This window comes from Pipra filicauda, unplaced genomic scaffold, assembly GCF_003945595.2.
Source record: "Pipra filicauda isolate LSUMZ 115617 unplaced genomic scaffold, ASM394559v2 scaffold36_size6622888_pilon, whole genome shotgun sequence".
NCBI lineage: Eukaryota > Metazoa > Chordata > Aves > Passeriformes > Pipridae > Pipra > Pipra filicauda.
The window spans coordinates 2,205,802-2,230,594 of NW_024104498.1; the positions used below are offsets into that span (position 1 = coordinate 2,205,802).

General features: G+C 41.4%; 2 protein-coding genes across 5 annotated transcripts in view; one reads left to right on the forward strand and one right to left on the reverse strand.

The window, feature by feature from the left end:
* ZZZ3 (zinc finger ZZ-type containing 3) overlaps nt 1–14,820 on the forward strand; it is a 53,497-nt gene extending 38,677 nt beyond the window's left edge. For 2 of the 4 annotated variants that reach the window (XM_039384679.1, XM_027744044.2), the window contains exons 5-13: nt 319–466; nt 549–667; nt 975–1,046; nt 1,216–1,317; nt 2,327–2,422; nt 6,238–6,390; nt 9,748–9,882; nt 13,023–13,123; nt 13,488–13,828. In XM_039384679.1, the coding sequence (XP_039240613.1) occupies nt 319–466; nt 549–667; nt 975–1,046; nt 1,216–1,317; nt 2,327–2,422; nt 6,238–6,390; nt 9,748–9,882; nt 13,023–13,123; nt 13,488–13,632 (1,071 nt within the window). In that variant the 3' untranslated portion in view covers nt 13,633–13,828. Of the gene's footprint in view, nt 1–318; nt 467–548; nt 668–974; nt 1,047–1,215; nt 1,318–2,326; nt 2,423–6,237; nt 6,391–9,747; nt 9,883–13,022; nt 13,124–13,487 lie in introns of all 4 variants that reach the window. The other 2 variants (XM_027744045.2, XM_039384680.1) reach the window with 2 other exon arrangements.
* Nucleotides 14,821–17,015: 2,195 nt separating this feature from the next.
* AK5 (adenylate kinase 5) overlaps nt 17,016–24,793 on the reverse strand; it is a 75,906-nt gene continuing 68,128 nt past the window's right edge. The window contains exon 14 of the mRNA XM_027746111.2: nt 17,016–18,054. Within this exon, the coding sequence (XP_027601912.1) occupies nt 17,950–18,054 (105 nt within the window). The 3' untranslated portion in view covers nt 17,016–17,949. The remainder of the gene's footprint in view (nt 18,055–24,793) is intronic.

Here is a 24,793-nt window from a genome sequence, read left to right on the forward strand (position 1 = left end):
AAGAGGATACTGAAGTTGGAGACACCTGATTTCAGCTATGAATACACACTTAAAGTTGTCTGCTCAATAAGCCATCATTGACCGTGCCGCTGCATATTTTATATGCACTGTTGTGTATTATTCTTGAAAGAAACCTTCTCCTTAAAAAGCCTGTGTGCTGCATGGCACTTCAAAAGCTCTGATTTCCAATCCTGCTGTTAGCTAAAAGCAGTGTCGGGTTTTCATAACGTTCCAGCATTTGTAGCTTTTGTTTGGGTGTAGAGCAATGCTGTTAAATATTGCTTTTCACTCTGCATTCTTGGTGTTTTTTTTTTTCAGGTTGATATGGGTCTTCCATATCCTCAGAGAGTCGTTCAGCTCCCTGAGATCTCCTGGGACCAATACACCACTAGCCTTGGGAACTTTGAGAGAGAATTCAAGAACCGAAAACGTAACAGTAGGAGAGTGAAGCTGATTTTTGACAAAGGTAATGGAAAAGTGGGCGAATGTCACAAGAAGGAAATGGCCAGTGGGGAGGTTTAGTAATTCTTTCTTTGTGTTGCTCACAGTAGGTATACCTGCAAGACCAAAAAGTCCTTTGGATCCCAAGAAGGATGGAGAGTCTGTGTCATACTCTGTCTTGCCTTTAAGTGATGGTCCAGAAGGTTCTACCAACAGTCGCCCACAGGTAGTTATTAAACAGGAAAGAAAAAAAATTTACAGAGTAGTAATTTTAAATTTATTTCTTTATTTTCAATATGTATATGTGAATAATCTTACCTGTTACCTCAGATGTTCATATTGGTGCTGGTATGTCATTCATGTCCTCAAATCCAGGAACTTACCTTTGGTTTAGGCAAATTTTACTTCAAATTCTCCTGCCTTCATTTGGTGTGGGTTTGGTTTTACTTAGGGAGGAGAAGGGTTCAGATGCATTTATGCTGACCACACTTTCTCTAAACACTTATTCCATTTTCTGTCCTGTATTTGAGCAGATGATAAGAGGGCGACTTTGTGATGAGACCAAACCTGAAACTTTTAACCAGCTGTGGACTGTAGAGGAACAGGTAACGGGAAACTCTTTAATTTTGTAGCTGGGATAACACACATGAGCATAAAAGCAAATTGTTTGTAGCACTTGGGAGCTCAGGGTCACATGTCTGTAGATACTTACCTCTTGACAGCCCATACCTCTGCTAGGAAAAATGTATTTATTCTTCTTCACTGTTGATTTAGAAAAAACTTGAGCAGTTGCTTTTGAAGTATCCACCGGAGGAAGTGGAGTCCCGACGGTGGCAGAAAATAGCTGATGAACTGGGAAACAGAACAGCAAAGCAGGTAACAGGTTAAACACTTGGAGAAGCAATTGCTTTTCTTGACTTTTTTTTTTTACTATCAGTAAAGAAAATTCAGTATATTTTCAGTAATCACAGAATGTAAGAGCAGGGCCTGCAGTTCACTAATAGCACTGCAACCCTCATACTCCATCTCAAATATAGAATGTTAAAAGTGCCCCAGAGCCCATGACAAAGCTGCCAGACCTGGTTGTTCATTAGATTTTGACAGCATGCATTTAATTTTATACAGAAAGTGGAGTGACACCAACTGTGCTCAGACTGAGTTACACTGGAGTGCTGAATTTCCTGCTCCTCAGCACTCTAGAGTCGTATCACAGACAGAGGAATTAGTTCTGTACTGGGGCTGAGATCCACAACAGACAAAGATGTAGAGACACCAAGTATTTCTGCATCTGACTTACTGGAATTCTTCCCCTAAAATGACAGAATGTCTCCATTTTGACAAGAAGTAAAAAATGCTGATGTTCTGTGTTTACAGTATTTTAATTTCTTCTGTTTCAGCTGAAAGCCCAGTGAACTATTTCAATATGCAGGATTACCTCATCTCTGATCATATTTATGCTTACAGGTGTATTTCTCCCCACCTGAAAAAATGAAGGCGTGCTCACATATTCCATAAATAAAATATAGACATCCTTTCTGCATGGAAACTCTGTACAATGTACCTGCCATTGTTAAGAGTGAGTTAAGTTCAGCTTCAGCAGGGAACAAGCTACTGAAGTTCTTTCTATCACAATTTTTTCTAGATTTTCTGTGTATATTTAAAGAATGGTAATTCTTTTCCTCTGAAAGCTGCCAGAGTGTCTGGAAGTAGTACAAATGCAGCATTGCAAGATAGGTACCAGCTAGATTAATTGTCACAAAGGAAAAATGGAGGATTTCTTGTCCTAATATTTTGAACCAGTGTAGCAACACTGGCAAAACTTTAAAGTGAAGAACCACTTACATTTCCTTTGACAGCTAACTGTGCCATGTTGGTTTGTTCCTAGGTTGCCAGTAGAGTACAAAAATATTTTATTAAACTGACTAAAGCTGGTATTCCAGTTCCGGGAAGAACTCCAAACTTATATTTATATTCCAAAAAGGTGAGACAATATTACAGCAGAAATTCTGTGTTTCTGGTTGCATTTCTGTGCAAGTTGAGTCGACATCATTAACATTTTTAACAGATTTAAGTCTTGATGAGTGCGTTCTTACTAACTAGTTCCACCTTGCATGTGTTTCTTACTTAGTAATCTTTTTCTTTTGCCAGTGGCACTGTGGAGTGAGGTGGACGGTAATTCTGGTTTCACACTGACAGCTCTTGGGGACATGGAGTGTCAGAAAAGAGAATGTTTTGCAACTGAACTAATAGGATTGAATTAGGGTCCTTTTCTCATTTGTAAATTTACTATAATTGATCAAAAAGTGATAATGAAAACCCTGTTGGAAGAAGAAAAGCCCTATAATTCATATTATACAGTAATCTTCTAATTAACAGACCCATATAAAATTACATATAACTGAGCATGCTCAATTAGCACAATCATAGGCTTCAGTCTGAAATGTCATGTTTTATTTTGATTTGCAACATGATGATTAAAATAATGTGGCCATGTAAATGACCATTAAAATGCAGTGCTTTTCCTGATCTTGCAGTGGATGAGAAAAGGGTATATCCTGAGAAATGTTAATTTGCAAAAGAAAAGACTAAATTTCTGTGCAGACCAGTCACATGCTTTAAGTAATGTGGTACTCCTGGGTACTTTTGAGGACTGTAGACATTGAAAGAGGGCAGTCTCAGGTTTTGGGGTGGTTTGGTTTGGTTTTTTGGGGGAGTTTGTTTGTTACCACAGTATTAAAACCCCTTTCCAGCGGCATTTGGTGGAGTAACGTGACTTTTCTGCATCCAGCTGTCTGGGGTGTTTTCTGATTAAGAACAGAGAAAACCTTACACTGATCCTGCAAAAAGACAAATTTGCAGGTTGAATCCCTTAAAAAGTTGGAAACAAAATATAAATTACATTTAAATATACATTAAATATATATTTAAATTTAAATATACACAGTTGCTGCCAGAGGGGTGACAGAAAGATCTCCCCCAGCTTGTGTCCAATGATTTAAAATGTGAGACACCCCCAGCTGTGTTCCCTGAAGTCACTGCACACAATAACTGCTTGCACTGGAGGCTTTCCAGTTTGCCTCCCGTCATGGTGACACCGTTTTACTTTCACCAGGATTTTAATCTACTGTTCTGCTCCATAAACAGAGGCAGGGCAGGTGCAGGTATGACTCTGTCTGCCACCTTGTCTATTGGAAAAGTGCTTTCTGGCAGAAGAACCGACAAAACCAGCTGGAAATACTGGTACCTTAAATACTCTGATGAGATTCATCTGCCAGAATTCTAAATTACTTGTACAGTTGGGGCCAATTTCTGTCTTATAATATAAGAATACCGTGGGACTAATTTCAAAAGGCGTGGGAAATTCAGTTCTGAAAATCGTAATCCTCTGAGTTCTTTATGTCACTGTACCACTTTAAATTACCTTGGTCACGTGTCTTTTCTTCCTTCCTCTTAGTTTCATTTGGAAAGACTGTTTTACAGAACGTGTGCAATGCTGTATTTGATAAATAATGGGATTACTTAATCAGTGCATGGGGGACATTTTAACCATGTTGTCCACTAATTTGAACAGTGATCCATGAAGCTCTTTAAGCCCACTATAACCAAGAGTAAAAGATACTTTCTAGAAAACTCCTGACATTCTCATACTACCACGGGAACACTCTCATTCCTGCAGGTTTTTCTTGGGCTTTATACGTAGAACAAACCCAATCATTCCATCTGCTCTCCCAGTGTGATTCATCTCCTCGCTGCCAGGTTGTGAGAGGAAGGTCACTGTACCCTGCTCTGGACTGAGGCATCATCTCCTTTTCATATTTGTAGCCTGTGTAAGAAACAGAGCAGGTGAAAAAAAAAATCAAACAAACAGCATTTGTGGGGGAACTGAGCTCTCAGGCTGCTAATAGAGCTGTCTGCTTAGAGCCCAGATTGACAGCACTGCACCAGGCTCTAGTTGTTCCCAGGTCTCCAGTGGAGATAACATAATGTGGCAGAAAGGAAATGCAAGAGCTGTTGGCAGCCTGGGCCATGCTTCTGTGATGATGGTCCTAATTTTGGTGTGGAGGATGCACGTCCAGTGTAACTGCTGTAAATCTGCTTTATTGCCAATAATAGAGCTGTGGGGACTGGCTGCTGGGGCTTAAAGCACAGAGCTGTGGGGAAATAAGAAGCAGAGAGATGTTTAGTGTAAGGAATTGTGTCCAAAGGGGTGCTTCACGAGGAAATACTTGCATTTCTCCGTGGGGGTTGCCCAGGATGCTTTTTTAAAATGGTTACTGGAGAAGTGAGAGGCCTATTCAGTTCTTGAACATCTCGTTGAAGTTGCTTTGTGTATCTACTCGTATGACATGATGTCTCTTCTGGCAAGTGATACAGGAAATCAAGCAGGATGCATGAGTCTGTTTTCCTGTATAACCATTATCTACTGTGGGTGAAAATAAACCTGCATCAGAGAAGTAGGATTCTAGTACTCAGTTCTTCAATTATGGCTTATCATTTTCAATTTAATGTTTATATAATATCATTAGTGCACCTGCTTTTAAGCTTAATCCAGAAAATACATTTCCCCGAGGAAAAATGATTTTTAAGTGTCTGCTTTTCAAGTAGTATTTCAATTCATTTTTTAGCAGAGGTAGATCATGTTAAAAAAAGAGAATTCAAATGCTCAGTTAAACTCCTAGGTCATAACTGTGTGCATAACAGTGCTGCCATATAAGCACAGAGGGTTTTCCTTTCTTGATTCCAGCAGAGCCAGTGCAGCTCATCCCAGTTTCTCATGATGCTTCTCCCTGCAGGCACATCCAGAGATAACTTGTGTGATCTTTGCCTTTGCTTTAAACTGTGCACAACTGTCAAATAATGCTGGATCCCTCTGTAGAGATAAACACAGTATTACATGGGTTTTTTTAATTGATTTTTTTTTTTTTAAGTTGAGGAATGTCAGATTTGACATTAAAAATGTCAAGATGCTGGTCTGCAAAGTAGCTGAGTAAAAAGTTTCTTTCACCCCAAATTCTTCTTTTTGATATTTAATATTCTTCCACTGGGGAATAAGTAATAGGGCCTGAGTGCCTTTTAAAACTGGCATGCATTCTACACCTTCAGGCAGCATTAAAGTTGAAAGGTTTTAGATTTATGCTAATGGAGTAATTTATCTCACCTAATGTTTTTGAGGTTCCTTTTCCAGGCGGTGACAGTGAAAAAAAACCTTCAGAGAGCAGTTCCTTCTGTCTCTTAGAAACCTCTTTTATGGTGGAATGAATTGCTTTTCCTCTCCTGGACCAGGACAGAAATATGGATAATTAGCTTAGACATAGATTATATTTTTTTTAAGGCACAAGTAGAAGTTGATGAAGTGTCCAGCATGGACTGGTCTCTTGGCTCTTGGACCTGAGCAAAACTACTTCTTTGTTTAGTCTCAAACTCGCACCATTGGAGCTTTTTTAATGTTTTAGAGCTTTGGTTCTCAGTCTTGAGAATTGCCACAGCTTTGCTTTTGTGTTTTGTCTCCTGTTGTCAGTCTGATCTGTTTGGATGGTTGGGGTTTTATGGGAAGGGCTCTTCCTTGCTGCTTTTTTACCAAGTGTTGCCCTGTTTATCTGATTTCACTTGTTAGGGGGAGAAGAACCCCAGCTGTGTGAGGCTCTGATACAGAGGTTAAGTAAAAATAATAAGCAAGATGATAGATTGTTTTTTTAGTGCAAAAACCCAGTTTTCTGGCCAGGTTTTTCTCAATGAAGACTATTTAAATAATAACTGAGGGGCTGTTTTTAAAAATATACCGTTTTTTCACCCTAGTCATCAAGTAGACGGCAACATCCTTTAAATAAACATCTTTTCAAACCTTCAACTTTCATGACATCCCATGAACCTCCCGTTTATATGGATGAGGATGATGACAGATGCAGCTTTCACAGCCATATGGACACTGCAGCAGAAGAGGAAGTATCGGTATGTCACTGAAACCAGAGAATGTCTTGCTTGCTGTCATTTGTTTAGTGAATAATGTGAGGGTTAGGCATCTTCACCATAAAATAAATATCATCAAGCAAGTATTAAATTCCATGAAATTCATGAGTATAAACACGTGGTTAATATAAAGGCCTCCAACAGCAAAATATTTCGACCGAATCAGGAAGGAAATCTGTAAAATAAGTCATTTAAACAGTTTTGTCCTGAAAGAGCTCAAACAAGTTTTAGCTGCATGTTTTCAAAAAGTGATCTGGCATGACATAGGTTTGAAAATAATGTCAACTGTACGGCTGAGGTTCTGGTTAAAGATGTGTTTTAGAAAAGTCACGCTGAGCTCTGGTGAAGTTCAAATGCTGTTCGTTGCTTTTTGTTGCCTTTTAGTGGCTGAATTAATGATGGATTTTGGACAGTCCACTTGCAAGTGTGAACTAACAGACTGAATTACCAGTCAGCAAGCAAATCTGTGTATTCTTAGAGGCAAATCTAGTAGACATCCTACCCCAGTGAGTTACTGCCTCGTGCAGTGTGCTGCTCTCCTAATTTATCATGTGCAGGAATTTAGACCCGTGTCCTTCCCATTTCCACACAGAGTCATGGAGGGACTTTCTCCTACTGCTGGGATGCTGGGCAAGTTTCACAGCTGCTGTGAACCACTGTGGTTTTCCTGAGCTTCCACTGAAGAACCTGACTTGTTAATTTATTTTTCTGTGTGAGAAGCTTGTTGCATCACAGAAGTCTTGAGGCCACCCACTAGGAGTCCATTCATTTTCTTCATTGACTTTTTTACCTGCCCTGCACAGCCTTCCTTAATTATTAAATTTACTCCTCTGTTTCTCAGTCTCAAATCCCATCTTCACTCACATGGTCTGTTAGTTCATCTACAGACATTCCTGATAAATTCACATATTCCAGGAGGAACCTTAAAGGGCCTGGAAAGCAAAAAGCATTTTAGAAGAGATGCAGTGGAACTGTTTTTGAGCACACATGCTTTTGTTCTGTATTATTTTTAAATACATATTTTCTAACTGTTCTGACCAGTTCTCTAAAACATTTTGGGTTTGCTGTGGTGTCCTAACTCTAAAAAATGTGGGCACCATAAATCAAGTGGGATTTATTCTAACTGGGGCAGAAGTTGCTGTGTTATTTTTGCAGTGATAATGGTGGACTTGTACCCCCCTCACCCCACTGGTTTTTTGTTTAATTTGGCATAATCTTCCTTCAGTAGTGCAGCATTTCCAGATGGACACATTTCTGACTTGAAATAACGTAGAGAGACAGAGGTGAGCTCAGTTACAAAGAGATCCCCATTATCAGTGCAAAATAAAAGCAGTTGGGAAGCAAAAAGAGGATCATAAACTGTGTTCAAAATGAATGTACAGGATTCTGTTCCAGTGTTAGAAGTCAGGTCTCTTAGTGACAGTCACTATCTTGGAGGAAAATACTTTGCTGTGCAAAAGAAATGCAGTATAGCAAGAAAATGAGGTTTTCTTTGACTTCACAGTGGAATTACCAGGTACCATTCCTGTGTAAAGACAAAAGATTTTGCCTGAATGTTACCAGTCAGCTTGACTGGCATAACTGTTCCTGAAAAATTATATTTTGGTATAAGTGAGTTATTTCCAAGTGAAGAGACACTGTTCCCAGCAGAGTTCATTTCCTTTTCAGTTGTGATTTCTTAATTTTATGAGTAGTCTGACTATTCCAGAATACAGCTGCTTACTATTGCAGAATGAATTGTCCACACAGGGAGCTGTAAAAGCATACTTTATTCAATATACAGTTCTTTGGTGACAGGCAGTTTTTCTCAGAAAAACGTGAGATTTGCATGGAAGCAAAATCCCTGTTTTATATTAAGAGGATGTAGCTTTTCACCACACAATTGAATCATGTCATTTAACCACAATTTTTCTGAACATTGGCAGTCTAGTCCTTTATATAGGTTCATAATTACAATTAAATAATTGATAAGGCCTTTAGCAATTGAATACTAAAGAGCAAGCCTCTTTCCCTCACTTCTTTAATTGACTTAGTAAATAATACAGAATCTTCAGTCTTCACAGATTTGTGCAAAGAAATCATGCATTTAGGCTACATTAGAAGAATTTTAATTGCTACCTGAATGTTCCTGTTGGTGCAGGGTCTGAAAAGTGCTCTGTGCCAGTAAAGGCTCCTCATCTTTGCAGACAGGTGACATCTCCCAGGTAGAGCTGCTGCAATAAAACAGTTGTCTTGAAAGGAGCATCTGAATTAGAACTTCTGTCCTTTCATAGCAGAGGGATCCTCAACCTTTGTTGAAGGAAACTGGATGAGAAAAAAACAGAAATTGTGTGTCTCTTGAAAAATAGACCCATTTACTGTAGATCCCTGGCAAAGATGTTTGCACAAACCTGTAGGGAGCCAAACTGCTTCATCACTTCTGGAAAATAGCAATTATTGTTTCTCTACTGTTAGGAGACAGTAAAGGGGTGAAGAAGTTGGATAACTCTGAAAGTTCTACTCTTTCAGTCATGGACTGGTGCTTCTGATCACTCCTTATTCTGACAGGTAGAGGTGAGAAGGTAATACTCTTAAGTTTGACTCTTCAGATGAAAAATACACATAATGGGAGCCTGGTACTGGCTTGACTTCCATGGGTCTTTACAAAATCTCACTTTGTATGGAAATTCTTTGAACTGTAAAATGTTGTCATTAGTTCTTAATACTTTCACAGCTTTGAAAGTAGCTGTGAAAAGTAAGTTTTCTTCTGAAAGAACCTTCAGAACAGTGATCATAACTACCCTAGAGACAGTCCTTGTCCATACCATTCCATGGAATAATGAAGAGAAAGGTCAATTAACTTGATACAACTGACCTGAAATTTTAGTTCTCAGCTACATCATCTGTTGCCCAGTGTCTGGAACTACAATAAACTCTCTTTTTGTCTCAAACAAGAGCTGACTCTGCTCCTGCAGCTGCCATTTTGCTCCCAATGTCTGGACAAGGGGATTATATGCAAATTGCCATTAGACATCTAAGATGAGAAAAAAAAAAACAAAATAGAAATTAAAGTTAGGCACTGCTCTCTCCTTTATACCAGAGCTCAGGTCTTCACCAGAAGAAACTTGTTTGTAGGATGATGTGGGTTTTGTTTTAATGCAAATAATGGAGTATAAATAATAGAAAATAAGCTGTAAGTTAACTGGGTACACTGATTTGTGCCATGTTTTTAGAAATATTTTCCCATTATGTTAGAATACATTGCTATCTTTTCCTCAACCATTATTAATCCTACATAATGATTTATGGAAAGAATTTGTTACAGTATCCTAAGTGAGGATGTTTCTGTTTGGGGAACAGGATGAAGAGAGTATTCCAGTAACATACCGAGAGTTACCCGAGTACAAAGAACTGTTAGAGTTTAAAAAACTGAAGAAACAGAAACTCCAGCAGATGCATGCAGAGAGTGGGTTTGTGCAGCACGTGGGATTCAAGGTGAGTGTCAGAGGTGTTCTTCTGGTACTCAGTGGGATTATGAAGTTTTCCAAGGGAACGTGGTTTGAATTCCCTGCAAGGATTTTGTTTCATGCAGCAAGTTTGGGTCCTTAGTTTTGTTCACTGTGTCTGCTTTCCCTCAGTTTAATAAAAACAGCCCAAGTAATTCACTCTTAGGTCTCACTGAATGCTGATGTTTTATGGAGATGAATAACCATTCTCTCTTTCCTTCACTGTGTTAGGAAATGCAGCTTGTAACAGAACCTCGTTCAATCATTGCAGAATTCCATTTGACACAACGTTGTTTTAACAGTGATTTATTCATGATAATTCTCTGATTGACTTTGGAGTTATTTTGTCTCCTCTTGAGGTCAAGGAAGGGACAAAGACTTTGAATTACAGTCATAGATTGATATTTTTCTTTGTTTTGTAGCAACTTCACAATCCTATCCAGTAATAACTCACTGAAATTGAAGAAGGACACAAAACAATGTTTTCATAAAATTAAGAGAATAAACATGAAGTAAAACTCATGTGCTGTCCCAGAATCAGCCCCTAATAGGAGACATGAAAGAAGGGGCATTCTTGAAATCAATAGTTTCTTGTTTGCAAGAAAATATTCTTGCAAGACAATTCTCTGTCTGACTGCTCACTGTAACTGTTGGAACAGTTTCCTCACCTTGTTTAGTGTTGTGCAGCTGGGTTTATTTTCTAATACCCATTTCTGTAAGAATGCAAAGATACTCAGTTCAGAGTTCAGTTCAAAAGGACAGTAGAATTGAGACAGACTCATCAGTGGATATGGACAAACTTAATCCAGTGTTAGACCACCAAGATGCTTTTTATTTTTGCTGGCTTTAGTCAGCAGGGTGTGTTTGGTGTTTTGTTTTGTGGGGATTTTTTCAAATCAGCGTTTTCTTCCCCCTGAAATCAAAACTTCATTCAGGCAGACCAGATTCCAAGGTAACAAACCAGTTGCTTTTGCTACATAAAATTATTCTGAGGAGTAAATTGGCATTACAGTGTCAGGCATTTGAAGTTTGGAAGTCTCTTTACATCTGAATTTGATTGTGTTCAGCATTACAGTAAGCTGTGGAATGAGGTGATTATACCCTGTTTTCCCTCAGGAATGCTGCCTTGCTCACTCCTTGGGCTGGATGGGCCTCACCTAATAAGCAACCATGGAGAGCAGCACTGGTTCTGCACGGCCTTCAGCCTCATTTACTGCACATTATTCAAACTCTGCTTTGAATATTGAGTTATTTAGTCCCTTGTGGGCTTTTTATGGCTTTCATTGATATAATATCAGAGCAGTTTGGAAATACTTCTTTTTTTTATTAGGAAATGAAAGGCATGGCATTATTTCTGTTTCGCAGGGGAGAGGGAAGTTGAAGCACCAAAATTATGGTCAAGGGTTTCCACTGCCTTGGTTCTCAAATCCAGATTACTGGAACCAGTTTATATTTTTTTCTAAGTTTTAGCCACCTGGTGAAGGGAGGGCTCCAGGTGTGACAGCTCCGTGTGTGAGGCATTTGTAACCCTGAGCTGGATCAGTTGTGGCCAGGAACAAGCTGCTGGGCAAGAGGCTTTCACAGATGCTGAGAGAGAACTCCAGGTTCTGGGAGAGGATGAGAGGATGTGGAAGCACAGCCTCGTTTCCTACATTTCTTTTCCCTTTTCAGTCCTGTCTCTGCAGCACTCTTCATAGTTCAGATTTTTGGGAAGTTCTCCTTGCCTGCAAGTCCCATTTTCCTGGTTCCTTTTTTATTAATCAAGTATTTTTGCATTTCTCTCCCCCTTCTATACCACTGTGAATATTTCATCTCATCTGTACTCTGTTTCTTCCTCTTCCTGCACTTTGCTCTTGTGCTGTCTCTGACTCTTCTCAGGGGATTAGTTCCTGTCTTCTTGCTCAGCTCTAGTTCCAGACCTGTTCCCTTCCCTGGACGTGCTGTCCCCCTTCCTTCCCACCCCCTGGCTTTTCCTTGCAGCCCCCCCACGTGTTCCTGCATTTCCTGAGTCTGCAGGTGCCTCAGTGTGACCTGTTGTGCCCTGACCCACAGCCCACCAGCAGCCTCCCAACAGGCCCTGCTGGGCTGCTCTGGCTGCTTCCTTCTGCCATGGAATGTCTGGCATTCCATGGGCTTGGACTTACCTGTTCATTCATGATGATTCTCTGATTGACTTTGGAGTTATTTTGCCTCCTCCTGAAGCCAAGGAAGGGACAAAGATTTTGAATTACAGTCATAGATTGATATTTTTTCTTTGTTTTGTAGCAGCTTCACAATCCTATCCAGTAATAACTCACTGAAATTGAAGAAGGACACAAAACAATGTTTTCATAAAATTAAGAGAATAAACATGAAGTAAAACTCATGTGCTGTCCCAGAATCAGCCCCTAATAGGAGACATGAAAGAAGGGACATTCTTGAAATCAATAGTTTCTTGTTTGCAAGAAAATATTCTTGCAAGACAATTCTCTGACTGCTCACTGTAACTGTTGGAACAGTTTCCTCACCTTGTTTAGTGTTGTGCAGCTGGGTTTATTTTCTAATACCCATTTCTGTAAGAATGCAAAGATACTCAGTTCAGAGTTCAGTTCAAAAGGACAGTAGAATTGAGACAGACTCATCAGTGGATATGGACAAACTTAATCCAGTGTTAGACCACCAAGATGCTTTTTATTTTTGCTGCTTTAGCATGTTCATGTGCTGAGTCTCAGCAGCTCCTGGAGCCACGGGAGGATAAGCAGTGACTGCAGGCAGGGCTGGGCTGCTCTGGGTGAGCAGGATAATGTCAAAATGGAGCATCTGGGAAGTGGGAACCAAAGAAGGAGAAAGATGAAACCTCAGGGCTCTGGAGAGCCTGAGGACTTCCTTATCCACAGATACATTGTGGTCCCTGGTATGAAGGATTCGGCTGCGTGGGCTGGCACTGGAACAGGGACACACAGGAACAGGGACACACAGGAACAGGGACACACTGGAACAGGGACACACAGGAACAGGGACACACAGGGACACACAGGAACAGGGACACACTGGAACAGGGGCACACTGGAACAGGGACACTCACAGGGCTCTCCATGGGGAGCTTTGGTGTGTCCTGTGGGATTTCAGTGCTCTCCGTCTGCTCCACAGTGCGACAACTGCGGCATCGAACCCATCCAGGGTGTCCGGTGGCACTGCCAGGACTGCCCTCAGGAAATGTCCCTGGATTTCTGTGATTCCTGTTCTGACTGGTGAGCAGCACGTGCTTCTACTTGTTATTTGTCAGGAGATCTGATCTCCCTGCTGTGGAATTGCTGCATGTTGGGAATCTTTGCTCCAGCACGGGACACACACCCTGTGCTGGGGAAAGTGGAGGATACTTTTTTATCAAGTATTAGCATGTGTTTGTGGGGAGGTATATTTTTTAACAAGTTCTGGATGTATAATTTATTTTTTAATGAGATAGGTTTGGTACTGTTGAATAGGGGGGGGGAATTACACTTCATGAATGAACTGGGATCCACTTTGGTATGAGTCAGTTCATATGATCGCTGTTTCTGAAAGTGAAGGACAATATTTGACTTTTAAACTGTTATCTTTTTCTTTCCCTTGCAGTCTGCATGAAACAGAGATTCATAAGGAAGATCACCAGTTAGAACCTATTTACAGAGCAGAGACATTTTTAGACAGAGACTACTGCATGTCCCAGGGCACCAGTTACAATTATCTTGACCCAAACTACTTTCCAGCAAATAGATGACATGGGAAGCAGATCTACCAGCTTGGGTTTACTGTCCTCTTTGAATAAATAACAATGGCACCATTGTTAATTCCGTGCACATTTTGGAAAGACTCTGCTTTCCCTGAAATGTCACTCACAGCATGACAGCTTCCTGGGTGTACTTGTCAAACTACAGCTTCGAGCTGTCATGGTTCTAGATCACTGAACAGCAGCTGAACATTCCTAGTGTGCAGAAGGTTTCACTGGGAGACTTTTCTCACCACATTAGACACTTTTAGGTGGTGAATCTAAACAAAAGAAAACAAAAACATTCAAAAGGGTGAGCCAGAATTGAGAGCACACATTAAAGATAGAGTAAATTCCAAAGGCTTTGAAGAACTCGGTTATAATGAGATCAGAGGAGATGAAGTATTTATATAAAAACAGTTTAGTAGCTTGCAGTTTTGTTGTGAAATAGTTTTCAGCACAGTAACTGACTTCTTTAGGCAAGGTTTTAACCAATGACAGTGTTTGCTTCTAGGCTGTACTCTAAAAATCCTCACTGTCTCGGCGACGGTTGGTTACAGGCCTTTATTAAATCGGAGCTGCTTAATCATGTTGACTTTCAATTTTTTTAATTTTTTTTTAAAACCACGATGAACTCTATTTACCAACAGTGAAGCACTACAGGGGGCAACTGTGGCATTGCTTCCTTAACCAGCTCATGGTGTGTGAATGTTATAAAATTGTCACTCAGATATATTTTTTAAATGTAATGTTATATAAGATGATCATGTGATGTGTACAAAATATGGTGAAAAGTGCCAGTGCTAGTAACTGTGTAAAGTCTCTAATACTCGACATTAACTCCTTTAAAATAAAATACACAGCCTTCTGCCTCTGTATTTGGAGTTGTTAGTGCAACTCATCAAAGAAAACTGCCTAATATAAATCATATATATGGTAATAATTTTTCCTCTTTTGTAGTCTGCACAAGATCCATGAAAGATTGTATTTTTATTACTATTTAAACAGTGATTAAATTTAGCCTGAGCAGTGAGCAAGGGTTCACATGCATTCTTTTATACTGCTGGATTTTGTTGTGCATCATTTAAAACATTTTGTATGTTCCTTCTTATCTGTGTATACAGTATGTTCTTAAATAATGTTCAATTGTCAGGAGAACTGTGAGAAATAAACTATGTGGATCCAGTCTGTTTATATATAGAATGCTTGCTGTGACTTCCTTTCTGTGTAAGTTCTGACTTTTTAACCGAGGTGGAAAACGTTCCGAGGAGCTTTTCCTCCGTCCCACAGCCCCTCCCTGTGCCAGCCCTGCAGGATGCCCAGTGCCCTCCTCTGCTCTCCTGGCACCGGGGCAGGAGGAGCATTGCAGTCCTCACATCTCACAGACTCCTCTGCCAGACCACGGGCAATTCCAGTTTCAGTAGCCTTGGTGCACACTGTATGCCGTTCTCTGAGAGGCTTTGTAATTATTTGTGACATATTTTACTTAATATATATTTTTTATTGAAATGTATAGCTCGTGATTCAGAAACACTTGATTATTTTATAACTGTAATGAAGACTTCCAGTTGCTTTGAAACTAGAATACTCAGAGCAATTAGGTAGAAAACAGACTAATTTGACTTAAAAAGGTGGCAATAAGGATAATTGGCTGGCTGCACCATGTAACTAATTACAGATGGATCAGTATGAAGTTTTGCAATAACTTTAGGTGTAGCTATTTTCTGCTTCAGAAAAACAATAATTTTTAGGCATTTAACCTATTTAGAAGGTAATAGAGTACAGTTACTAAAACATTGAGCAAGTAGCATCTGTGAACATATTTCGCTATACTTAGATAAATTTAATAAGCCCTAAAAAAATGTAACACAAAACCTCACAGGATGTATTTTAAATTGGAAGAGATCCTGCTCTGAGAGGCTCTCTAATACCACAAAAATGTGCTTTCCACATCATTCATGGTCTTTACAGGAAACTAGAGTTGGTGAAGGTGTATTATCAGGGAGACAATCTGTGGTAATACTCATTTTCTGTTGATATCCTGGAAAAATTATTGGAATAAAATAATGAAAGTACATTAAAGAGTCATCAGTTTAGGATAGCTGGGAAAGAACCAAACATCATGGTATCACTGGAATGAGATTGGAAGCAGAAGGATAGTTTCAAGTCTGAATCACCCAGGAAAGGAGTGTCTTGGATAAGTCCTCTTTTATTGAATATGTATAAATATTAATATTTCCCTCTGCATGCATATACAGCTATTTCTCTTGCAGACTTTATGAACATATGCAAATAGGTATCTAATGCACATACACCAAATCAAGCATGGGCTTTTTTTTTTGGGTTTTCCACAGAAAAAAAGAAGCAGAAAGAAGAAAAATTAAACTGTATGTTAAATAATTTTTATAATTAGATTTTAAACTTCCCCCACCCCCCCAACCAACCAAACAGCAGCTGCTCGTTGCCTTTGTTCCCATCCTGCACCAAGCACGAGATCCACACTTTAGAACTTCTGCTGTGATTAGAAATCCAGGAAACCTCCCCAGGGGAATTTGCAACTTCCTGGTAACTCCAGAGTGTTTTACTTTTAACAAACCAAAGGACAGCAGCAGCTGCTGGGGGTCAGGGCTCCCTCCCCACCCCGGCCTGGCCGAGCTGATGTTGTGCTGCCGACGTCGCTGCTCCCTCAGCGCTGGGCTGGAGCTGGAGAAGCACTTCCCAGAGCATCAGAGGTAAAATGTAGGCTGTAGAAGGACCCCAGGAAAAGAAGGAACATCCAGGATATGAAGGATAAGAACATATGTAAAACGAGACCCTTAAAAATAATCGAATTAGCATTTACAGGGCAAATGCTAAGGAAGAAAACGAGACAGAAGACTCGGCCCTGACTGGAAAAAGGACAGACTCTGTAAGCATGCTGATTTGAGCTATATTTTCAAGTCATGTACTGTGCTTTGAAAAGGATTAAACCCACATATACTGTAACAGAAATCATTCCTCCTCATTTTTGTACATGTTTTTATTTGTATTATGTCTTCGTTACAAGAAAGGTAACTTTAAAAATGCAAATCTGCTGCATAAAGTACAATTGGACAGTACGAGCAATCATGCAACCCACTTTCACTGTGAATTCATCCAGAAGTTCCAGTAACAGGATGCAATTACTTTACAGGAATGTCAAACAAGCTTTTTATTTAGCTGTCAGGATACCAGAGAAACTCCACAACATTTGGGTTAACCCAGCGGAAATACGGTTTGACTTTTACAGAGTTTTTTGCAGTTATTACAGATAAATGACTTACTAAAGATGCAAGCAACAGGAATCAAATAATCCCTGACATTTTCCTTTTTTGTTGTTTTTTTTGCTGGTTTCCCACCCCACCAGACCACCCCCCCCACACACACACCCCTCCTCCCCAGGTTTTGGCAGTGGCAGTACAAGACAAGAGATGATGATGATGATGTGAATTTTGCATTTGAAATGCTTCCCCAAGTACGATTTCAAGGTGGCATGGTAGGTTCTGGCTCACAGTCACCTTCACGTGCAGACTTTAACAGCTATGGCACAACTGTTGCTCACATGGACCATCACTGGCTCACACACTGAACTGTACAACACAACCATTGTTCTCACCTCAGCTCACAGAACTGGGCAGTCAGCTCTAAAATCCTGCAATTCCCAGCAGGAGACAAGACTCTCTCAAAAATGGTGTCTGCACCACGATGATGGGTTGACAGAATTCCACGATATTCAACTGTATCCTCAATTAATTTTTCTCCTTGTTGTACTAGTGTTCTGGGCATGTGTGAAAAGTTCAACTTGTAGCTTAACTAATTCCAGCTGTCTTACAGCTGCATGTGACAGAGAACAGGGTTTAGTCACTAAAGGCCGAGAACAAGCTCAGTGACACCCCAAAAATTAAAACTGTTAATTAAAATAATGTCTGATGGGAAACCTGTATGCAGTCACCTTGAGATCAGTGTGCTGAGCAGTGTGTGAGGGGGTTGGAGAGCTCCCTGCTGGCCAGGCACTGCCTGATTCCCCATCCAAGGCAGGAGAGCATGACATACAACCCAGAGCTGCTGCTCACCTGCCTGCTTGGAACCCGGGAAGAGCAAACAGCCAGAGTGGGGGTGGCACACGGAGCACTGTCTATGGAGTGGACTGTCAGCACAGGAGAAAGGATTTCACCTAGAGGGACACAGCACATGCACACATTCCAGACACCCCTCAGGAAAGCAGTATTGCTTCGACCAGCATTGCACTCCTGGCTGTGGGTGCATGTGAGGTGAGGCTGTGTCCACACCAGTACACACCAGTACACACCATCACTGCGCTTCTGTGGAAAGTGCTGCCTCTTCCCTTCTCAGAAAAGAGTCAATTGTCTTGCAGATTTCCAGAAAAACATCCTCCTGTGTTCCTTCTGCATCGACCTGTGAAGCAGGGAAAAAAACATTAGTTTTGATTAAGTTACAAAGAACTCTCTCAGAATCTAAACACTGACACAAAAAACTGGTCCAACATAAAGTGAAAGTTACTCTGTTTCATGTTAGAAGCATTCTAATGTAGAGGAGCAGCTTCCATAAACCACATTATCCACTTTGTTTCCACAGATTTATGTAAGAAGGTTCCATAGGCTCCATCATCTGTGGCAAAGTACATTAATCAAGTGAAGGAGCTTAAGCTCTTTCTCTGAAATATTCGGGTTTGAAAGCAGAAGTACCCCTTTGGGATACAGAACAGTTTCCAAAGGCTCATCTCCAACCTGTCGAGGTCCTGAAGGGCTGCGCAGCCCTCTGGGGTCACGGCCACTCCCTAACACAGCAAATTTGGGTGTTTCTGTGCATTTGTATTTGGGAGTTTGGTGAACTGGTTCTGGGTTTATGATGTCCTTTGGACAACTCATCTTTTCTAGGGGCACTGCTTTTGTGGCACGAGCGCTCCCTTTCACTGAAGAAATTTTTTTAACACCCCAAAGATTCAGTTTTCTGTTCGAGTTATTTGTCATGACTGTACTTCACCAAAGAAAGGACCAATTAACTTTCCTATGCTGAGGAAGAGGAGCTGCCTTTCAGCAAAGGAGGATTATGTTTGCAGCCAGGAACACTCGTGTGTGTTCCCTGGAGCACGTGAGGTGGCCCCGAGCTGTTGGGAACGATGAGTTCCGTGTCCATCCCACACAATGAGTGTCACACGGGTCACTGCTCGGGGAAGGAGAGCTGTCTTTTGCCCCCACAGCAGGGACAGAAGCAGCTTTCCCACTGGCTGGGTACACCCCACAGATGCATCTGGTGACTATTCCTTTCCTCAGATGCCTGCTGAGAGCTTTGGTCTCTACTCAAAAGCAAGTGTCCTTTCTGCTTCTCCATGCTTGTCTCATGCCATGGAGTTTGCATGACCCAGGACAACTTTGCTAAATGCTCTTTTTCTGAACTATGTGCTGCATTTTCATCTCCAGGTTACTGACCAGGATGCCAGACCATTGCAGTGTTTGAAGGGGACGTTCCTGACCATCAAACTTTCTGCCACCTCTTTGTTCTGCAGGAGAATTAAAGGAGTTTCATATTCAAAACTCGTCCTTTTTAAATAGGCCGAGAAATGCTGCTCAGATACGGTGCTGGCTCACAGCCAGCTCCTGTGCAGCCTCACTGCACTCCATGTACAGTTAAGTCCCTCAGTGCTGAGCCCTGTGTGGGAGTCAGCAGCTGCTCCTTTCAGAGATCTTGCATTCCCACTCCGTGCCTTGATGTCACTCCTGGTGGCATCCACAGACGTGGCAGAGTTTGGTCCCTGTTGCCTCCTGTCGGAAGCGCTGGCACATCCCACCAGTGTGCTGCACACACAGCAGCTCCAGCACTGGGTACCCAGCCTGGGCAGCCCTGAAGGAGCCTGGCTGGCTGCACCCCCTGGGATCACTGCATGGACACCTTCCAGCCTGAGCTGAACCCCCCCTTCCCTCCCAGCAGCTTCCAGGGGCACCGTTCCCTTGCCTGCCCTGCTCTCCCTCACGGTGGCGGCTGCTGGAGCTGCTGCTTCCTGCAGTGCTGAAGCAAACACATGGAATAGTTCTGGAATGCTGGAATAGTTCAGGAAGCAGCTCGTGCCTTACAAAAGTCAGTTCTCCAGCAAGGGCTGTGTGTCTGTCAGAAGCTTTCTGTGCCATGAAGACAAAGGGTTTTGAGGGGGGTACTCACTAGGAGCAAAGAGAAAAGGGGAATGTTGAACTATGCTGGACCAAATACCTTCTCCAGCTGCAATAAAACCAACAACTCCCATCTCAGCTGCTATAAAACAGTTTGTTTTGCCTGTCTCAACTGCCAAGACACCTATTTCCATATGGCTGTCCCACAGGATGTATACTTCACACAGGGTGAAGGCCACAGCCATTTCAAAGTTCTCTTGTCTGATGACGTATTTTTACTCTCTCTTTACTCCATACATACATCTGCACTGTATAACTGATCTCATCTTATCAGCCCTGCTGATTGCCACTGGCTTTTTGGTGGCCTCTTCAGAACTGGGACTGATACTCAGGTCAGGATCTAGGGAGTTGTGACGAGGAATTAGCTTTGTAAGCATGGAAATGGCTGCCCTTTATGACAGGCTGGAACACTGACTTCCCAACAGCAACACTAAAATATGGATGAGCGTGACTAATGACAGCCCCAGTGCTTCCCACGCCGGCCTCCTAAATAACAAAGGCCCAATTCATAAAACTAACTTAACGTTGTGGCACAAAACTAACTTAATGTGACCATAATTCACATCTAGTACTACAGTAATTCAATGACACTCTCAGCAGCTCCAGAGAGAAAACTGTGTGTTTCCCTTTCTCAGAATATAACAAACCTCATAAATTAGGACTGCTTTCAAGGTTATTTAAGGCTGGCTTCTCATAAAAGCAAGATCCATATAGTTTTCCAATAGTGCTTCCAGTTTTGAAATGCAGCTGTGGCTTTAGGTAACTTCAAACACAGAGAGATTTAATGAGCTCGTGTGAAAAACGGCTGGAGTAACCACCCCCATGGTACAGTGTTGCTCCTTTTGTCATTAAAATCGGCCAATTAAGTTTTCTGTCAACAAATCTCCAGCTGATGTAGGTTTTGGAATTTAGAACCTCAGACACACTTATAATGGCATCAGCATGAGAAGGCTCACCAGGGAAGACTGTGAGAGGGTGGATGGTCACGTGTTCTTTCATAATGGTTATGGAATATGTGACTTCAACTGATTTTAGAAAGAAACAGTAGAACAACACTGAGGAAAAAAATAATTAAAACAAAAAAAAAAGAAGGAAAAAGGTGGCTAAGCTTTGGTAGCGTGTGACCTGAAACAGAGAAAGTTTTTGGACACCTCTAATCCTCTGCTCTGGACTGCTTATTTGTTACACTCATGCTTTTTTTCCTCAGATGGCTTTGTCCTTCAGACACCTACCAGGTGCCTGATGGCAGCTAGGTAGGATCAGTGGTGTCTTGCTTGACTCCCAATGCATTGCTCTGCTCTATAACTTATAACCCTCCTACAGACTGTCACTTGAAAAGAGCTTTAAAAGATGAGTCAGATATTAAAAACAATCATTTTTTTCCCTCCCTTTCTTCTCGATTGACAGAAGGCCATATATTCAGAGGGATTTACATTTAGCCACGTCAAAACACAAGTAGGTGTCCACTAAATTTTCAGATGCACTTTTCTGTCCGGCTGCCTTGGAGATCACTGAGAAATAAATTTAAAAATAACAGCATCTACCTGCTTATTACAGCTACCATAGAGCATTTCATTTCATTTCATTAATCTGAAACATCTGATTCCCACAGACTCAGGCAGCTTGCAATGGGTGTTTTTGTGAGCAGTGCTTTCAGCCCTTGCATTTCCAGCACAGGGTCTTTATTGAAAAGCAGCCACTGGCTGTCCTTAGCAGTAGGTGGGGGTTCTGTAACTGACTGGGAAAGGAATTATGGAATATTAAACTAAATCCCCAAAACATGATTTTTTAAAAAAAATAATTGAAAATTTTCTATTAACAATTTAGAAACTTAAAGCCTTAGCAGAAAAGTAGCAGAGGACACTTCATTCTCCAATCCGTTCATCTTCCCTTGCAAATACACTCCCGTGAGTTCCATCCCAGTCCTTCCCCTCAGCAGGGTGGTGGAAGGATGGCTGTTACTGATTCCTGGCAGGTTCACAGATGTTTCCCCTGCCCCCAGAGTCTCCACCTCTGTGCACACCTCGTGCCTCTGCTGGGCACAAACACTGACTGCTCATCTTGGCCAAAGGGACATTTCTAACAGAGCCTGATCTTTTGTCAGCTTCAGCAGGTCACTGTTCTCATTCAGAGGTCAGCAGAGTGAAAAAATGTTCCAGTTCCAAATATCACATTAGTTATTTATGAATGCACCTGTGCACAGGAACTCTGGGTGTAGAAAAGATCACAGAATCACAGAATCAGCTGGGTTGGAAGGGATCTCTGAGATCATCGAGTCCAACCCTTGATCCAACCCCGCTGTGGTTCCCAGCCCATGGCACTGATGCCACATCCAGTGTCACCTTAAACACCTCCAGGGATGGAGAATCCACCCCTTCCCTGGGCAGCCCATTCCAATGGCTGAGCACTCTCTCTGTAAAAAATTTCTTCCTGACATCCAACCTAAACCTCCCCTGGCACAGCTTTAGACCCAGCCCTCTTGTCTTGTTGAAGGTCACAACATTCTCAAGGATTAAAGTGGGAATGCTGTTACAACCATATATCTCTTCTGGGCAAGTAAAGCAAGGAGAGAATTCCTAATGAGGGCAGAGAAGTCAGGTCAGACCTGAGTTTGTGTTTATCAGGCTCCATCCAGCCGTGCCCTAATGCCTGTTCCAAAGCACAGGGCAGGGAAGCTCACTTGGCACTGTCCTCTCGAGCTCACCTTGATGAGGTGTGACAGTTCCTCCTCCACTGAGTGCTCAGCCAACATCCAATTCCCACACCAGACCTTTTGCTGGCCTTATGCCCAGGACTGGATTTTACATTTGCATATTTAATCAGCCTGTTTCAGGACTGAAAACCTTCTGACTGGATAGGACAAGTTAAACACATACCACCATTGCCAGGTGCCGCTCCCAGTCTGTGGAAAACTTTGTCCAGCCCTAAACACACTTAAAGGGGAGAAATCAAATGACCACCCAACATGCCAACCCTCTTTTCTTGTTGAACAAATCTACTTCTGATTTTCTTTCCTGTGGCAAAGCAGGAGCTGGGTGCTACAGTCAAGCCCTACAATGATCACTTATACAATTAAACACTGTTTCACCTCGAATTCAGTGGTGCTTAGTCACACACTGCAGTAAACTGGCTAGAAAAGGTTAATGCTGAATCTTTGTGGCAGTTAGTGGGATTTAGACTCTAATATTCCTCTTAAAATCTCAACACCCACTCCCTCAGTCTTCTGTGTATGTATATGATATTACAAATACCGAAAAAACAAGGACTATTTTAGCCTAGCCCGCACCAAAAAAAAAATTTATTTGATCAGAAGTTATTATTGTCAGTTTTTCTGCTTTCCACCTGAATTTCCTTTCATCATTCAGAGAACATCAGAGTGGCTGCTAATGTCAATGCTTGGCCATCTGTAAAATCTGTTGCTATAAATAAGAAACTAACCCCCTGCCCTGGGAATTGCAAACTTCCCCTTGGCTCTCTTCTTTCTTCAACACAGCTTCAACATATCCACCAGTAAGACAGTTTTAAAACTGTAAACCTAAATGTCTCCCTTCTCTTAATTCCCCCACATAGCCAACAGTTGCACACTTTGTATTATCTAGTTCTCTTTGCTTCAAAACAGCCACTGAGCAAATCTTAACTGTATTTATTTGTCTTTATTTTTCAAACTGTTGAGCCAAATAACGTAGAGGTTTGTAAGATGCACATTTACAGGATAGTAATACAGGTTGGAAAGAACCCCAGTGGGTCATCTAGTCCAGCCTCCTGCTCAAAGCAGGACTGGGCACTGCAGGGACATCACCATGCCAGAGGCAGTTGGAGATGACAAAGTCAGACTGTCTCATTAAACTCTTTGAGTTAACATACAGGAAAACTGCCTAGAAAAATTTCCTAAGCAAGAATTCCTTCCAGAAAAAAAGTTATTTTGTTTCACAATACTTAGTGTATTTCCAAACTGGAATGTTTTGTTGGGATTTTTTTTGTTTGGAATTTTTTGGGTTGGTTGGTTTTTTTGTTTTTGTGAGGGGTTTTTTGTTTTGATTTTTGTTTGTTTGTTTTCTTTTTTTTATTCCAGCATAGTCCACTTCAGAACTGACAGGGAACATTTGGATAGGGAACGTCAGAAATAGAACTGAAGCCAATTGCCCTGTGCAAGAAAGTGCTCAGACTTATTTCTGCACTTTCACTGTAGGTGCAAAGTAAACTTTAAAACAGACAGTTCAACAACTCTTGGTTAAGAAAAAAAAATCACTTCTCTCACCCATGAAAAATAAAACATTAACAGGCTTCTTGTACAAAAACTACATCTGCTTCTGGTGCTCGCTGCACAGGCACCAGGGCTGTTGGCTTGTACCCACAGCTGGCTGGGGGTGACAAGGACAGCCTTGGGAGGATTGATTTTAAAATCCCACCTCTGCTGAGGATTTTGGCAGTGTTCTCTAAATGCTGATAAATCACTGACATGTACTTGTCCACATTATAAGGGTTGGGGTGGGGTATCGATAGTGGAGTCACAGCTTTGACAGCAGATGTATTTTATAATATATTCTTTGTAAGAAGTGGATGAGGCAGACATTTCAGTGGCTGTGTCCAAGAAAAACAGAACACGCTTTTCAACCTTTAAAGGCCATTTTCCATTATATTGTTTATGAAGCTGATTTTACAGATCTTTCACACCCAGAAGATGGATGTGTGTGGAACACACCTACAATCACCAGAAGCAAGTTCAGGCAATGTACAGCCATTGTAAGAAAAGCAGGGTGGGTCTGTTCAAGCAAGGCACAGCTATTTTCTGACATGCAAACCTACAGTGTCAGTTCCCCCAAAAACTAATGAGAAGAGTAGAAATCACACTCAGTTCTGACCCACAGATTAGGCAAGTCCCTTCAGGAGCTAAGGAGCCATCAGCCCTCAAGAAGAGACTGCATGTTTTGCCACTGCACAGCAGATGGAGCAGGAACTTGCAGCAGAAG